The sequence below is a fragment of the Hyposmocoma kahamanoa genome, unplaced genomic scaffold (genome assembly GCF_003589595.1).
Source record: "Hyposmocoma kahamanoa isolate Upper Pololo Valley unplaced genomic scaffold, ASM358959v1 63, whole genome shotgun sequence".
In the NCBI taxonomy this organism is placed as follows: Eukaryota; Metazoa; Arthropoda; class Insecta; order Lepidoptera; family Cosmopterigidae; genus Hyposmocoma; species Hyposmocoma kahamanoa.
Genome location: NW_020653851.1, coordinates 19782458 through 19801511, shown reverse-complemented (window position 1 = coordinate 19801511; position 19054 = coordinate 19782458). Strand labels below are relative to the sequence as shown.

The 19054-nt window shown below is 35.2% G+C and overlaps 2 protein-coding genes across 3 annotated transcripts in view; one reads left to right on the top strand and one right to left on the bottom strand.

The window, feature by feature from the left end:
• The window catches only part of LOC113230215 (syndecan-like), a 577230-nt gene that overhangs the window by 264028 nt on the left and 294148 nt on the right, over positions 1 to 19054 (bottom strand). The window lies entirely within an intron of this gene.
• Positions 10963 to 18686, top strand: LOC113230214 (lipase 3-like). The gene is made up of 6 exons (XM_026464032.1): positions 10963 to 11047; positions 12410 to 12611; positions 13158 to 13525; positions 14276 to 14428; positions 16218 to 16600; positions 18521 to 18686. The coding sequence occupies exons 1-6, from the start codon at positions 10976 to 10978 to the stop codon at positions 18531 to 18533; spliced, it is 1191 nt and encodes a 396-aa protein (XP_026319817.1). The 5' UTR covers positions 10963 to 10975; the 3' UTR covers positions 18534 to 18686.

Sequence of the window (19054 nt, the reverse complement as noted above, 5' to 3'; positions counted from 1 at the left end):
CATATCAAAGTACAAGAGTAGAAAAAAATACAGGTAGAAAACCTTCTATAAGTTTCTATAGTGAAAATGTAAACTCGATGTGCAAAAAAAAAATTATTGAAGTGGTCAAAAATGTTGGCTCCGAGGTATAATTGATGTTCTTGTATAAATATTTAAACACTTAAGCTTTAAAGACGCCAAACGTTATCTTAAAAAAAAAAAACAAAAAGCGAACCGTATCAAAAGCGAACTTTGTCATCAAACTTGGACTCTACGATTTTTGAAAACAAAAGAAATCCATTACGAGCTCTCTTTATCAGTGGGGGATTCCTTAAAAACCCGATAACCCACTTCTAACTCTAAATTGAAAGCTCAAACGGGTAGTGATGTAATCATTACTGTTATTTTTTATACGTATTAACTGGTATGTAAACTAATACAAAACGATATTTCCGATTAAATACTACAATGAGATGCAAGTAAACCTGTGCCTTGTTAGATAACTCATAACTAAATTTTTTTATTGACAGCTATTAATCTGTGCCAGAGAAACAGTTATAGTAATTCATTTTAGCAGCAGTAGAGCTCCAGAGCAGTAGTCGTCCAGGGAAGTTTTGCCACCTTATATATTTCTGCCGTCAGGCAGTAATGGTAGCTTTGCTGCGTTCCTGTTTTGGAAAGGTAAGGGTGCTGGTGAAATTACAGCAACATGGGAGTTGTCAACTTGTGTCTCGGGGTGAAGTGGCAGTGCCCCTCAGATCTTTGCGATTTAAAGCTCTCAATGACATTGCAACTGATATGGACAGGCGTGTAGCTTACCATCAGGCGCACGACTTGTTCGTCTCATCACTTGATATTATATATAAAAAAAATATTAATTACTCACACGGTCAAAGCCCCTCATTAGTGAAACCCTGTATTGCGAGTGCCATGGATACACACATAGACAACTACAAATTACACACGAGAGACATACATACATGTAGGCCATACAAATGTTTCTCCCAGCCCGGGGATCGAACTCGGCAACCCAGCATGGTAATCGATCGGCCACTGAGGCAGTTTATAGTAGTTAATAATTGATTGCTGGCCAGTCAGGTAATATCCAAACAACACAAAAGTATTTAACTAAACTAAAATAAAACATTTTTCGGATCTAAAATCGCGAATATAATTTTTCAAACTAACCAACGTTTTGAGATCCTATGGCACGACTGATTCTGTAAACTTAGGGTCGTATTCTAGAACTCTACTTAATGCTCAAGTCAGGATTTGAGCAGACTTGAGTATGATTTCAAGTACTGGAAATACGACCCTAATGGCACGGACTTGAGTATGATTTTGAGTGCTCACTGCAATACTCAAGTCCTGACTTCAGTATTGAGTACAGTTCTGGAATACGACTCTTAGATCCGACAAAATAAACCGTTGCCGGGTAATAGGTATATTTTGTCGGAATTGTCGGAATGTCGGAGAATAAACTATTCTACGAACATGTACCCACAAACCTGAAAAGTGTTACAAACGACGAAACGTTTAATACCCGACTAAAACTCATTTTATTGGATGAATTCTACAGTGGCATAAGTTTGTTTTGAAACAATTGTAATATTGTTCTGACATCGTAGTATCTAGACAAGCAGTAGTTATATTACTTTATTTTATATTAAATATTATTGTTTGCGTTAGTGACGATCATAATCCCTTGCCATTGTATTTTTAATTGTAATATTGTGACATTGATAATATGAAATGAATGATTTCATTCTATTCTATTCTAATAGTTTTATTTTCAATGTATAACAATCGCTTAAACTTCAATTCGATATTTGTCTGTGTTAGCGGGTAGTATAGTTGCTGCCACTGCCACGGCGCCCAAGTATTTTCTAGCATATTTCAAACGGGCATACAAAAAGGGCCAACAATACAACTGTTTATTTGGGATATAGAAAATCATAAGAACTAAAAAGAGTTTAGTGCATTTAAAGGAAATTTAATACTACGTTATCTTAGTAATTTAAGAGTAAATGTAAAATCGATGCCTTGCTTTTCAAACTAATGACTTAGAAAGAGTAATTATTCAGGAGATGGCAAAACTTTATATTTATTTTAAATTTCTTATCAAGGGTGTTAATTTAGACGCATTACTATAAAAGCCAGATAGATATGAGCTTGAGAAAGTAAGGCGACGAAATGTCAAATTGTTGTAAATTTTGAAGATTTAGATACAACAAATCGCAGAAACTAATGGTCCTAGTTTTGGAAGGTGGCAAATCAAATCGTTCTACTATTGATATCTACGATAAAATGTACAACGGAAGAGACTGACTAACGAGTAAGAACTTGTCGTGATAAGAATCATGTAGCTGAAGCTAGTATAATAATAGCTCACTAACGCTTGCCACAAGATAGTAATTAATTGTCACTGTTACCAGAACAACACTAAAATCGTTTCTTTTTGTGAAAGCAGGGCGTGTCGAGAGGCGCGCCTGGCAAGGCGTGACTCTATCTAGCTACACGGACATCGTAGCATCAACTATTTTCCTTTGTAATTACCGGGAAAGCTTTGAAATCCTATAAAAGATTTATTGTCTACGTGTTGACACGGAGAGTGTTTTGATGTCGTAAATGCAATAATCGATTTGACATTTAGGTAAGTAGTTGTAGCAGGTGAAAAAAAAAATCTGTTTATATGTTGATAACAGTTGATATTGGATTATACTGTAAACGTGTGACAAAAAGCTTAAATTGAAATTTACGTCGAATAACAATCAAAATACGCATCGAGAGAGGAAGAGAGGGAGACTGCATTCGTTGTAATAATAATAATAAATAGTAAAGTGGGTAATAGTAAGTGTATTACACAACACGATATTTTATTACCATGATATAAAATTTTTATTTCTAAAACTACTTGTGAAGTCATTTGACTGAGTGGCAGTGTGAAGGAAAACCTTTCATAGATATCTGACAGATGGCGCTACGACAAAAAGAAAAAGTATTTAAACAACGCAAAACAAAGATCTGCTACAAGCGCACAGGAAAACTAGTAAGGTCTACTGGTTCATTCTTTAGCTCAATTGGGAGAGCGTCAGCCACGGTATGCTGAAGGTGCTAATTTGAATCCAGCAATTCGATCTGTGTATTAAGTATATTGAGTGTATGTTCGTATGTTTCTACCGTATGCGTTTCATTATTATTCATTCGACTGCGGTAAAACTTTCGTAAGTTGATATGCTCATGCCCACAAAAGTTTGTGAAGTATTTGACCCATTTTAAAATGTCAGGTGTGCAAGAAAATTTAATTAAAGTTGGCTGAGGTATTGCAGCTTTTGCTGGGTACAGCTAGTGCCTTAAGAAAAATTATCGGTTATTTAGAATGTGATGGAGAAACGGAAAATCACGGAGAGTTTTGATTCTAGATAGTTCTGGACTTAACGAAGTGACATTCCAATTTAGATAAATATCCGCCTAATGACGATGAATGGCTATTATCAACCTACACTTACCCGACGAACCATCAGTCGGAAATTTTTGGCTTGTCATGTCTTTCAATCAGAGGTCGCTATTTTGTTATAGAGATCTACTGTTTTAAGAAATTATAAAAGCTATTAAAATTTATAACAAAATTCTCGAGAACAATTTATCCTTAACATCGTAAATCTTGGAAATGAAATAATTTTTTCGATTCTGTCAGCCGGGACAATGGGACCTGTAAAGACATTCGAAGGTTGGTTCGTTTGAAACAAGAAATATACGCGATTCAAATCCGAAAGAAATTGTGTAATGCAATTTATATTAATTTATTAAAATGTTGAGAAAAAAAAACATTATTAGTTATTATTATATAGTAATAACTACATACAAGAAACGAAAGAAATGTTAAATGAAACACAATTAATTCCAACTGCCTCCGTGGCCGAATTGTTACTATACTGGACTGCCACACAGATTCCCGGGCCGGGAGGAATATTTGTATAGCTTACATTTATTTCGCTCGTGAGTTTGGGTGCAATTTGTGGTTGTCTATATGTGTAAGTTCATGGCACCCGCGATATAGGATTTCCCTACGGGTCTATGAGTATGTGCGTTAAAAAAATTGGGCTCATGGTACATTCATCAAGTGACGTGGACAAAGTGTTCATACTGCAAAAAAATCGTATTAGGATAATAACGAATAAAGATCGAATGGAATCTTATAGACCTTATTTTGTTAAGTTTTGTTTACATTATCGAGTCATGTAAATTTGTTAGGAAGCACCCACAGTTTTATTCACGTCTAACGAACGATAAACGAAATAACAGAAACTTAAACAAATTTAAACTACCTTTCTCCAAACTGAAATTAGTTACGTCTGACCAGCACACCATGTTAATTAGAATTAATAACCACATACTAAATTATATTAAAAACCTGGAAAGACTTACACAATTTAGTAAAGAACTAAAGGCATTTCTTGTTAATAAATGTTATTTGACGTTATTTGTTATTTGACAAATAAAAATACTTCGACATCTCTCGTTAATTATTTAAAATTAATGTATTGTATGTATAAAGTTTTCCATTACTAATTAAGAATAATGCAATGTAATAATGCGATATAATAATTTAATGTTATGATATTATATTGTAATGTATTAATTTAATATAATTAAATAGTGTGATTTATAAATTTAGCCCTGAGATGTTGCTGTGCCCTTGCAAGGGCGTCTCATGAATACCATCAATTAATAAACAACAGAAATTGAAATTGAAATCATAACGTTGGATTGTTTGAAAAAACAAACAAACACGATTTCGATACAGGCAACGCACTTATTTGGGCTCTAAATGAAGCTAAGTGTAATCTAATGTAGGAACGCAAGCAAAATTAATTTATGAGATATTTATATTTAAGGCTATACGGGATATGTCCGTTTTATCCTTTGAAGTATCCTAACCTATTTGTATTGGGAATTGTGGGGTACAATGAAGTAGGGGTACGGAGGGAATTGGCATTGGCATTGTATGTGTTCAAATTATTGAGAGGCGAGATACAATACACAGGTATTGAGTCGCGTTCCCGATAGGCATGTGGAGCGTCGGCGCCGGCCTCGTTGGTGATTCCTCGCGGGAAAACCAACCTACAGAATAGGGCACCACTGACAAGAGCGATGAGGACTATAAATGTTATTGACTAATATTATAAGAAATATTATATACAATAATAGTTTGTAATATGGTATAACCTATATCGAGTTCTTAGGTTTTCGCGATGGTTACACATAGGAAATAAAACTATCTTTCCGAATTTAAATCGCGTATATTTGTTTTTTCAATCAAACCAACGTTTCGGGCTCTTTACAACCTTGACCATGGGACCTATAAAGGACTCGAAACGTTGGTTTGATTGAAAAAACAAATATACGCGATGTAAATCCGGAAAAATAGTTTCATTTCCAAAGGCATAACATAGTTTAACGTAATTTAATATTATATAATGAAACATAATAATGTGTTACCAAAATTATTATTTGATAATTTAGTCGACAGGGCAGTGAGCGGCGCGGTGCGTATTATGCCTCTGGAATTTTCCAGAGTTTTTGTCAAGTTTTGGGATAAATGTGAATTTAATAACTATAGGGCTTCAGTTGAAAATTAAAATTTAGCAGGTTCAGGTTGGAGGGTTACAATAAGTGCCCACTTCGTCCTCTTCCATCGGCATGATTTAAAACAACAACTTTTTGCAATAGAACTGCCACCGTGGCCGAACGGTTAACATCTTGGTCTGCTACGTAGAGGTCTCGGGTTCGATTCCCGGACCGGGAGAAATATGTGTATAGTCCACGTTTGTTTCTTTCGTGAGTTTGGGTGTAATTTCTGGTTGTGTAAGTGCTTCCCTAGTGCAGGTCTATGCGTGTGTGCATTAGAAAAAAAACATTATTATTAGTTTAAATTTTGACATAAGGACTCAACTCCTTAAAAATAATCAATAGTACCGATATTTCTCATACAAAATCTAAATTCGGTCGATGTACTCACTATTTGAGAGAAAATCTTTTCCCTTCCCTTTATTATTCCTCTGTGCAGAATTTTGCATAAAACGGGTCCATGCCATCTAGCGGATATTTAAGGAACTTAAGGGAAAACAGGTTTGTTACTGTGGAAAATATTTAATAATTCATGCAAATATTTAGAATGAAAATCGAATTGTAATTTTGATTTCATATTTAAGACCCACGATTGCGGCTTCAAAGTTATTAAGACGCGAACTGCACTGTATTGACACGTATTAAGTGTAATTATTTCTTACTGAGATATTTAATACGATAACTTAATAATTTATTAATCACAGCATTAAACGGTTTTCATCTTGATAATCAGTTTTGAATATCAAAATGTTTGTTATTTGTAACACATTAAGGTGTACCTATCATATAATACCAGTTGATGGATGATGCTTGCGTACTTCAGTTATTACAGAATAGGAATAACGTCAGGTATAATCCCTTGTATTAGTTATATCTACATATAAAATCTGCGTATTAATTATTTGTTATTTGTTTAGATCGGCGATCTTTCTTGGGGTTCTGTAAATCAACGATGAAAATCGATTGGAAATTGTCGCAGTTCCAGAACTTTGCTGGCCGTAAATTTTTAGAATAATCTAACGCTAAAAAGATTTTTAATCGAAACAAAAAAGGCGTAGTTTTCAATTCGACTGTATGTTTTTTGTATATCTTACGCGATTGGTCCGACATTTGTGAACCGGTTTCGATTATCCTTTTTTTGCTGGCAAGAGGGTAGCTCAGTAGTAGTCCCATTTAAATTTGAAGAAAATATACCGCCTCTAAGGGTGGCAAATAGAGGGATGAATCCGCTTTATTTGATTTCACTCAGTGTGAAATAATTATGTAAAAAGTTATTGCGTATCATCTATCTTACACGAATTGAGTACAGAACCCTCAGAACTCGAGATTTACTCTCCAAAGGCGGCTTTTATTTGTTAACCGACTTCAAAAAAGGAGGAGGTTCTCAATTCGACTGTATGTTCTTTTTTTTGTATGTATGTTACGCGATAACTCCGGTATTTGTGAACCGATTTTCATGATTCTTTTTTGTTGGAAAGGGGGTACTTCCATAGTGGGCCCATTTCATTTTGAAGAAAATCATCCACCTCGTAGGGTGGCTGTTCACGCATGAAGATTCATTTTTATAAATAGCGCCTAACTTTAATTTAGGAGCAATTATTTTAATAGTTGATTTTGCTATTTCTCCAATTCAAGGCGTTTTTCTCTCGATATACTTTGAGTAGTGAGAACTTATTTTTATTATCTCCAGTGTCAAGTCCTGTATAGTGGCTTAAAACTTAGCAAATAGACGTAATTCCATGTACTTTTGAGGTCGGTTTTTTAGTACTCTGTACTGAGATTATTTAGGAAACAAATTATAATAGTGACAGGTGTTAAAGGTAAAAATAAATCCCTTAACAACACAATGCATTATAAAAATGATCACTTTTCGATCTTTTGTGTATTGAAAACCAATATACGTCTATAGTTTGTATTTTTTGAAGATGGAGTAAAATGACAGTTCATTGCACAAAAGTGTTGCCCGCTTGCAAGTAGCTAGTGTCTGCAGCCGATAAATATTCAATCGACTATCCACTGTATATTGGTTATGCAATAATTCATCATCGCCCCCAATATTCGTCCAACTCCTGGGCACATTATTCACAGGTTAATGTGAATTGTCAATTTTGCAAGTTCATGTATACATACGCTACATTTAGAACTATGTCTTTTAAAAACAAAGAAGAGACACATTTTAATTCAATATGGATAATAAACTGCTGGTATTTGTGACAGTCCATCAGTCGCGTCTTTCAAACACAAATTAAAAGAGCACTTCCTGCCGAACGCATTTTTTTTATAACATCAAGTGACGGGGCGAACAAGTCGTGCGCCTGATGGTAAGTTTACAGGCCTGTCCATAACAGTTACAGTGCCACTCAGAGCTTTAAATTGCAAAGATCTGAGGGGCACTACCACTGCGCTCGTAACCCTGAGACATAAGTTGATAAGTCCCATGTGCCTGTAATTTCACCAGCACCCTTACCCTTCAAAACCGGAACACAGTAATGCTGACAGCTATAGCTGACAGAAATAGGTAAGGTACTACCCTGGACGAACTCTCTCACAAAGATTTTCTACAGCATTAGTTAGTTAATCGGTAACATATACATATATAAACTAGTCATTTGTTATTATAATATAAGAAAGAAAGAAAGAAAGAAAAACGTTTATTCGCACATTTAAGTCACTTTACATCCCTAAATTATAAACATAACATTAAATTGATAGCTATTTATTAAATAATCTATAAATAAGAATGCAAAGTGACACAAAAGAGGAAAAGGAGACGACTCAGCAAAAAGTCTATCTCTGGCGAGAGAGACGCTGATTTTCAGTCGTTCCTGTTGCATCATCGACTGGATGTTGAGAGATATATATTGCGCTTATGTATGTATTTATGTACATAAAGTTTATGAATATTACCATCATTCATATATATTTAGTCACATTTAAATTTAAATTTTATTGTACAATAATTAGTATTGCAGACTTCACTTTTACACCATGGCTAGGATCGGCTGGAAGAGATCTCTTCTAGAGATAAGTTCACCTTTGTATATGGCCTTTGTAACGTGTGTTCTATGTGTTTTTTCTTTGTGCCATAAAGGATTATATAATAAAATCCGCCTGTCTTTATTAAAATGTATGTGTAAAAATTGATTTGGATACCACGCCAACCGGTTAAAATAAAAATAAAGAAGGCAATATCACAAAATATAGACCATTTTTATAGGTACTTAACTAAATGTAAACAATCTTGATACATCTTTTTGTTGAAACATATGCTTTACAAATCAATAGGTATAAAAATAGGCATGCAATTTCATATGAAGCCAAGTATTTGTATTTTGTATGTGAAGGTAAGTAAAAATCATTTTATAAACATATTAAATAGACATCGTAACAAGATTGTTTACATTTAGTTAAGTACCAAAACAAAAAGACTATACATGGACTATATAAAATTTTGTGAAAACTGGCAACCCTGCATGCAAATGTCAATTTACAACGTTTAAAAGTTTAAAAAGACAGATTAAAAGTATAGCTGTGGCCCACCATACAAATCAATTGTACTATACGTAACGATAACAAGAACGACGGAAAATATTCACAACCCCTTGAAGATTAGTACATTATTGCAGATAACAGGAAATTAACAATTACCTGACGAGTGGGTGCAGTGAATAAGAATGACTGAGATTAGAATCAAAGATTGTGATGAGAATGACTGTGAATATCGTTTTATCAAAGAATGCAATAAATAATTAATAAATTAAACCCTAATCAAAAAAAACACGCGCGCGATCTGCCGGTTCGCTCGCTTAGCGTATAGTCACATGCACTGCATTCAAACTAGGGATGCCACGTCTACATCCATAACCGCAACAACGAACCATTCCCATATTTTTAAATATCTTCTTCCTACTATTTACATTCCAAAGATATCCAAATCAATCGATGCAGAGTTTTTGCGGATACGAATGTTTTGCAAATCACTGCAAAATCGTCGGGAGCAGCCCCCAATCAATCCAATCAGGGATGGAGAATTCCGCAGCCTGTAGTGCCAACAGCGACAGCAGTGGGAAAACTGTATGCAGTCGGTGTGTTTGAATGAAATTTCACCGCATGTACGTTGCATTCAAGCTGATTCCCAACAGCATACCTACTTTACGCCCATTGGCAAATACATTCACTACGATAGCAAGCATTGTAGCTAATTGTAGCTAATAGTGTATGCATGGATGCGATAAGAAGAAGAAGCCTTGCGTTGCCTTCTTAAATATGTCCATGAGAATAGTATTCTGAAGTCAGCGCTTGTTCTTGATTGATGTTGTCACAGATCCTGTATAGCCCTACCTCGTTTTTGTTAACCGATTTTGATGATTCTTCTTTTGTTGGAAAAAGGACCCGTCAGTATTGGTCCCATTTAAATTTGAAGAAAATAATCCACCTCCAAGATCGTTAGTACCGAATCCGAGAAATGACGGTCCGAAATGTCTCAGGGATAATTTTATCTCTAGGTGTACAAGCGACATTTGTATTTTCTCGGATTCGGAGCGAACTTAGTACACAAGCGGCATTAGAAGTGGGTATGAGTTTTCTAGATTTGTATAGTCTCGGATGCGGAAGGAATACGAATCGGATGCAGTGCAGATAGCAAACGCGCTAAAGGTGGCAAACTACGGGATGAATCCGGTTTCTCACACTTTCCGGTAACCGATAGTAGCTGTAGAGCTCCTTGTGAAAGAGTTCGTCCAGGGAAGTACTGCCACCGTACCTATTTCTGCCGCTAAACAGTAGGTAATGTGAGCATTACTGCGTTTCGGCTTGGAAGGATAAGGGTGCTGGTGAAATTACAGGCACTTAGGACTTTTCAACTTATGTCTCAGGGTGACGGGTGCAGTGGCAGTGTCTATCAGATCTTTGCGCTTTACAGCTCTGAGTGGCAGTGCAACTGTTTAGACAGGCGTGTAGCTTTCTACCAGGCCCACGACTTGTTCGTCCCGTTACTTGATATCATAATTTCAATGAAACTTGGCAAATAGATGTAAATTCCACGAACTTTTGAAGTAACTTTTTTTTTATTAAAATGTTACTATGAATTGATGTTATTATGAATTGTCTGATTTCTCAAGATGGAAAACGCCTTATGATTTTATCTTTGTATTAAAATTTGTTGTGTTATTGAGTATCAATAATGTGTAGATAAGCTATGGTATAAAAGTCCATCGCGGTCTTAATTGATTTCATACACACATTTTCATGATTAAAAAAATATATCAATTTATAAATTAATTATTGAAGTGTGTGTCAATCATATTAACGAATAACCAATTTTAGTTTTGAGAATTGCCAAATATTAATTTTGTACTTTAGTGACATGGCCGTGATTCCATTTTTAACAGTATTTCTTCTGTGCGTGTTCACAGCTGGATCAAGTGTTTATGACACAGTAAGTTATTATCCATTTCATGATGTAAAAACAATAATTATTAATTAATAATGTTTTATGCAGAATTGACGACCTCGTTGATCAAGAGACTTACACACCGGTATTCATGGTGTCGCCATCTCTGAGGTCTCGGGTTCGACTCCCGAGTCGAGTCAATGAAGAAAAACTAACTATTTTGTACTAACTTTTTTTTAAATGTGCGCTTGATGGTAAGCTTACAGGCCTGCCCATAACAGTTATAGTGCCACTCAGAGCTTTAAATCGTAAAGATCTGAGGGGCACTGCCACTGCGCTCGTCACCCTGAAACCCAAGTTGACAGGGCTCATGTGCCTGTAATTACACCAGCACCCTTACCCTTCAAAACCGGAACACAGTAATGCTAACATTACTGCTTGGCGGCAGAAATAGGTTAGGTGGCAGTACTATCCTGGACGAACTCTTTCACAAGGAGCTCTACTGCTGCTGCTGGGTCTGGGTGTGTGTGGTACCGTCGTTGTTTTCCATTTCCATAACACATGTACTTTAGTTACTTTCTTTGGTGTCAGAGTAACGTATATTATTTATTTAGGAATACACACATAAAAAGTGTCTACGGATCAAGGTATTTCTTTAACATTTGACTTCCTTTATTAAAATTAAATAATAAGATGTATATAAATTTATTAAATTATTTATTTATTCATTAGATTATTAATATTAAATTAACCTAAAAAATCAATGGTGTTAAAAAAAATTAAAAAATCCTGATTTTCAGTAATTGGCAAAAAAGTGCCTGACACCTAAGACACTTTTCATGAGTATATTTAGGGAGATAAGACGACTAAATTCGTAATTTTTATTCGTCATTTATAGTTCTTGTATAAAGTGGCACTACGTAAGTGGTTGCCTTAAAATAATAATTTATTTATATTTTACATTGATTGTTTTTATTATGTTTTGTTTTTCTTCTGTTTTCTTTTTTTTCTTTTGTGATGTCATTACGGTAAACAAATGAATGTATTGTCTTCCTTTCTTTGTTTCTTTCTAAAATACTGTAACAATAATAATGATGTGCCAGACAACTACACCAATTTCCTGGTCTCAAACTAGGGAATTATTATATTATGAGTACCAGCACAACGGAACTCACACTTCACTCCCACAAATTTAGATAAGTTCAGTTCCCAAATTGGACTTACCGAGAATCGAACCCGGGACCTCCGCATCAAGCGCCTACAGTGCAAACCGTTAGGCCACCGAGGTCGTCAACGCACATCTCATGCAATTTTAACAGAAATTAGGCCTAAGCATTGACGACCATTATATTAATTAAATTATTCAATTGTTAATGGACTATTTGAAACATTGTATAATATTTGTAGCATCAACACATAGAACGAGCTGGGTACGTAGCTGAAACCCATCACGTGACTACGGAAGATGGATATATCCTAGAGATGCACCGGATCCCTTTCAGAAGGAACGAAACTTCAGGTTCAGCTGATCGACCCGTGGTATTCATTTTGCATGGACTCATGGGTGCTTCTCACAATTTTATAGTGCTTGGAAGACATAATGCTATTTGTAAGTATATATTAAAATTCAAAAAATAAAGCGACACGCCTGTCCACATCAGGTGCAGTGCTAATCAGAGCTTATTTAAGCACCTAGATACTTAAGTCGACAACTCCCATATGCCTGCAATTTCACCAGCAACTTTATCCCTCAAAATCGGAACTCCCGTTACTGCTGGGCGGCAGAAATAGGTAAGATAGCAGTACTTCCCTGGATAAACTCTTTCACAAGGAGCTCTCCTCCTAGACTTTCAAATGGAATGCCTTGCAATAATTATTGCCAAAATATGGCGTACAAAATTCATTAATAGAAATTATTTAGGATTGCATCCAATTCTCCCAAGTGAAAATGCTATCCGGACTGCCATATTACTTTCTCTTGTTTCCGATACACGTCTGCAATTGTGTGTTAATCGATCTTGTTTGCAATAACTTTTAATGTTTCCAAAGTATTGTTACGTAACGGACTATCAGACACCGCTTTCCGTCAGTTAGATCAACAGTCTATTTGCATTGACGTTACACATTCACAACGTAAAATATAAATTCCTTCCAGCTTACAACCTCGCCGATGCTGGTTTTGATGTTTGGATGGGCAACGCTCGTGGCAACAGAAACTCTAGACACCATGTCTCACTCGATCCTGACGCAAACGCACTACAGTTTTTCGACTTCACATGGCACGAAATTGGCACGTACGATGTCCCAGCAATGATCGACTACATTCTAGAAGAGACTGGAAATAAAAGACTGCATTATATAGGACATTCGCAGGGAGGAACTTCTTTCCTCGTAATGGGTAGTACGAGACCTGAATATAATGACAAGATAGCTTCAGCACATTTGTTGGCTCCTGCTGGATTTAAGACAAACTTTCCTAATAGTTTTCTGAGGGGTATGGCTGCGTACACTAATATTTTGTGGGTAAGTAATTCTGTCAGTTACTTGTTAATTAGTGTGTTCGTCCAGGGAACTACTGCCTTACCTTATGTATTTCTGCTGCCAAACAGTAATGTGAACATTACCGTTTCGGATTTGAAGGGTGCTGGAAAAATGACAGGCATGGGATTGACAACTTATGTCTCAAGGTGACGGGCACAGTGGCAATGCTCCTCAGATCTGTACAATTTAAAGCTACAGGCGTGTTAGTTACCAGCAGACGCTCTACTTGTTCGTCCCGTCACTTGATATCGTAAAAAAACTTTTTTCCCCTTAGGGCTCATTAAGTTTTGGAATTTATGCCAAGATTGCTTTCGTTACTGATTGACGTATTTCTTTACTTACATTTGCTTCTTTATTGAAAAAGTCTGTATTGGTAGCGACTCGTTGCAGTATTGTGTGTTGACTTTTGAATTAAAGATATTATAATTATTAATACAAAGATCGAACACTTAGAAAAAATTCCTTCGATCCGGCCGGATTCGCACCGACGTCTTCTAGCAAACCTTGCTAGACGCTATGCCAACTAAGCCACGGAACGAACCAGCGGACCTCACGAATTTTTGTATGTGCTCATTGTCGTAACTTTGTATTTGGTTTTTCAACGACTTTTTTTAAAGATATTATTTTATAAACCTAATTCTTTAACCTAAAATTTAACAATTTGTAAGCGTAACGGCGATGCAATTTTAATGACATAGGAAAATAAGAAACAAACTGCGTTTTTTTTTCCAGGCAATGGCGGTGAATATTGGTATAATAGAAGTGGTGCCTCCAAACCCGATACTCCCGTTTTCAGAAGATGCAAAATCTGAAGTATTGAAATACTGTGCTGGAGATATTAAACTCAAGGAATTTTGCATTATGACAGGAGTCAAAGAAATCATGGTGAGTATCATAATTTTAAAATTGCCTTTTTCCGGTGTAGCGATTTTCATTTAAAACTACAGTTTTTGTGCAAGTACAAAAAAGTCTTCGTTCAAAACTGGTATCGTACAAAACGTAATTGTTACTTTCGCAATTGGTTATGAACCACCGGTTTCGTATGCGGCCGAAGGGATTTTTATGCAGTTTGCTTTGATTTTGGACTTCCTTTTATCTGAGCCGGTAGTCGCTTTCCTTTCATTTCAGTTACTATATTATCTATATATTCAAATTTTTAAATGAATAGTGCAAAATTATTAAAATTTTAAAAAGTGTGCAATAAAAATACCTTTAGTAAGAAATGCTATTTTTCATAACATTATCATCATCTGTGTCATAAACCAATCTATCATTTTAATCCATTCTATCCATCCGAGATTTAATTCATTGATAACAAATTATAGAACGGGGGTCACAAAATCACAACAAAGAGATTGCGAGAGAGTACTTATAAATAGATAATAAAGTGATAGATATAATTGATAATTTGATAATAGATAACTTTTGAATAACAACCGGAGGAAGTAATTATTACGTATATCAGCTACGCGAAAATGGTCAGTTTGGGCTATCACAGTTGCTATACGGTTGCCATTTTGGACTGACATTTTTGAAGTTAAATTAAATAGGACTTTATTCATCAAACACACCAACACATATACATGAAACATCACACGATATTATGTACTAATAAATTATGAGCTATGAGTGATGAAAAGGACGTAGTCTCAGCATAGTGCTTATTTTCAGACTCCGCCTGTGTTCTCTGTCGTAAATTGTCGGAACATAACTTTATAACATAAGGACGACAACAAAACAAACATCAATAATCTAACTTTTTATTTACTGGTTATAAGTTATAATAATATATACATCAAGCAAAAACAAACAAATCTAATCAGGACGACAAAGCGTACAAATGACTGTTACCAGACTAGATACGAATTACTATTCCACAACCGACCAGGAACATGTCGACTTCTGTTACAAAATAAGCCATTCCTTGCAAGTTCTTTATCAACTGATACGGTTAGGGTAATATAGTACTTAGATTGTACGTTCTATTTTCTTTTATACGCGCATTTTCCACGAAACGGCTAGTTTACTGTTTCTTTTTATTCAAACAAGGCTTACTCGTGCCTAGAAAAATATTATGTTTATAAAATGAGCAGTAAGAGTTCAATCAGTTCATCTAGCTGCTTCCGTGGCCGAACGGTTACCATGCCGGACTGCCACGCAGAGGTCCTAGGTTCGATTTCCGGGCCGGGAGAAATATTTGTATGGCCTACATTTATTTCTCTCGTGAGTTTGGGTGTAATTTGTGTTTGTCTATGTATGTGTCCATGGCACCCGCGACACAGGGTTTCCCTAGTGCGGGGCTATGATGAGTGCGTGCGTTATTAATCAGTATCACGATTTCAAGTACAATTTGCTTACCTATTAAATGAAGATTATTTGACTTTGACGAACAGGCGGAGAAAATTTGACACATTCAACATGTCGTTAAGTCGCTGGGCAGTTTTCTAATATTTCAATAAATGTGAATTTTACTAAATTCACATTTTTTAGACAATATTCTCATGTGTATAGTATATTTTTGTGCGACTGTTATTTAATAATAAATACGTAAAATATTTGGTCTATCTCAAAATTTTCTCCGGTCACTCACTTAAAGGCTATTAGAGTAAACCAATAACAATAAGCTGATATATATAATAATTGCTTAACGCTTAGAATCTGGTTTTTGTTCCAGGACAACATTTTTACAGACGACGGCAGAGTACCCTTGAGATTCGGAGGCGCATCTTTAAAACAAATAGCCCACTATGGTCAGAATATCAAAGACGATAGTTTCCGACAGTGGGACTATGGTATCTTAGGAAACTTGGCAAATTACGGGACCCGAAACCCTCCTGTATACAACTTGGGTCTTATTACTGCAGAGGTTGAGCTACATTATACAGTGAGTGATACAATGGTGGGTGTAGGAGATGTGCATTCTATGGCTGATGAAATGCCTAATAGTAAAATAAGGAGGGTGGCAAGGGAAAGCTTCCGACATGTGGATTTCATTGCTGCAAGTGACGTGAGGGAATTTGTTACTCTGCATATCATTGACTCCATAAGGAATTATACGTGAGTATTAATATCTTTGTTCTTAATTGATCACCATAGAAATATATTGCACCGCAGAACGTTTATATGGTAACCTATCACAAGCTCGATTTTTTTTTTCTGAAATACCGTTTGTTCGTAATTTCATTACACCGAAAACCGAATTATAACGAAACTGTTCTTTCGAACGATTTCGTTATAATTCGGTTTTCGATGTAATGATATGTTGAAGGATTTTCGTTGTAAGGATATGTTGAATGTTTATCGCAAAGACACGATTAGATTCGGTGAGGTTAGATTAAGTTAGGTTTAAAAGAAAAAAAACATTTTCTTCTCAAAATTACTTTCGAAGTTATGACAATTCGACCAAACGTTATTTCTGGAAAATGTCATTTCAGACTAGTGATAAGTAACCCGTTTATATTTGAATAAATAAGAATTAGGGGTAATGTAGCAATTTTATTAACATCTTTTAACATCAACTTAGTTAAATCAAGGATCGATACTCGATACGGATCAGGAGGACTGTTAATCTTCATATTACAGATCGTAATTCTGAATAACACAGGAGAAAATAAAAATCGGTGCTCACTGCTTAAAGGATTTTTAGAGAAAGCCCCTTAAATTGGAGCATAGCAAAATTAACCCTTAAAAGAATTACTCCTTATAAAATTTAGGCGCTGTTTATAAAAATGAGACTTGAGGCGTGAACAGCCACCCTTAGAGGTGGAATATTTTCTTGAAAATTATATGAGACCACTACTGGGGTACCTCATATTTCCAACAAAAAAGAATCATCAAAATCGGTTCGTAAATGCCGAAGTTATCGTGTAATATACATACAAAAAACACATACTATATATTTGAAAGAGGGCACCTCCATAGTGGTCCCATTTACTTTTGAAGAAATTATCTGCCTCTAAGGGTGGCTGTTCACGCATGAAGATTCATTTTTATAAATAGCGCCTAAATTTTATTATAGGGAGCAATAATTTTAATGGTTTATTTTGCTATTCTCCAAATTCAAGGCGTTTTTCTATCACAATATACTTTTAGTAATGAGAACCGATTTTTATTATCTCCTGTGTCAAGTTCAGTATAGTGGCGAACTAGGGGATGAATCCGGGTTTGCGCGCTTTCCAGTAATCGATTGCAATAAAACTTGGCAAATAGATGTAATTCCACGTAGTTTTGAGGTCGGTTTTTTAGTACTTTGTATTGAGATTATTGCCTTGTAATATTATTCAAATATTGATCATGAGCTAGTTTTATTTTTTGAACTTTAACAAACATGCGTGTCAATAGATGGCATTGTGTATTAAAAAATAATTTATAAACTAACGCTACCTAAAATGGGTAGATGGTGCAATAAGCGCCATCTAGTTGATTTGTTTGTTATCACTAGATATTAGAGTCAGTGTAAAACAAATTAGATAGAAAAATAGCTATTTAGTACTCGTCGCGACATCTGGTATACCAATAGGTAGTAAATGCATACGCTACCGACTACGCTGCATTGTATCGCGATTAGCAATCCTCTTGAGTTACTAGCCCATGGTAAACTTAATTGAAAAAAAAAAAACGAAACTAAACAAATTCATTTTTTTTAGTTTTGCGATAAAGCAGAACCAGTTGAAAATTTAAAAAAAAGTTTTTTTAATTAAAAAAAACCTAAGCAATAGGAAAAACTTTTTCGACTAATGTTTATGAAATTTACAAACCACTCTATAAACTTTCATTAACAGGAAATCAAAACAAATGAATGAAAAAAATGACAGTCGATTAATTTTTTTTTTTTCAAATTAGACCTAACATAAAAAAGGAAAATAACCGACCGGGCTTTTGAAAAAACAGTGCATTATTTTGGGGATTTAACTAGCGTTCCATAGCTGTGACAAAATTAATACTAAAGCGTTTTTGATATACGTGCTTTTTTTGCAGAGGAACCTATTAAGAAACTGACACCAGCAAACCTTATTCAAGCGAAGATAACTGTCACCACAGTATAAAGTAATATTCATTAAGACATTGTAATAACGTGAATTCTAATTTGTGTTGACTTTGCACAGTGTTTTTCAGTAATTTTACGTCAACTATTATTAAATTGTTAATTACCATGTGTACTTGTTTTGTATTTAATCTACTTATAAAAGTTCTATCTGAAAGGTTTTTTTCATGACTTTCGGCGGTAACAATCGTTTACATATGCGACTATTTGCACTGTGATACTTACGTATTAATGCAGATAAGTGCAGAAATATGGAGAATGTACGTACGTACTGGAAGAAAGACAAATATGTGTTCAGGGTGTAAATTTGAGACGGGGCAGCAAGGCCAGCTACCTTAATCGTTGTAGTTACAGGAAAACGGTTCTAGAATGAATTTTGAAGATATTTTGATTGGCATTCACACAAATTGCATAAAAGGCAATTTATACAAAACTTTTTTTGTCATTCGATCCAGTCTCTGGTAAGG

Excerpts from the sequence above, each read along its gene's own strand:
- LOC113230214 (XM_026464032.1), top strand. The coding sequence starts at position 10,976 with ATGGCCGTGATTCCATTTTTAACAGTATTTCTTCTGTGCGTGTTCACA. Across the intron at positions 12,612-13,157 it reads TGGAAGACATAATGCTATTT|CTTACAACCTCGCCGATGCT; the intron begins GTAAGTATATAT and ends AATTCCTTCCAG. Across the intron at positions 13,526-14,275 it reads CGTACACTAATATTTTGTGG|GCAATGGCGGTGAATATTGG; the intron begins GTAAGTAATTCT and ends TTTTTTTTCCAG.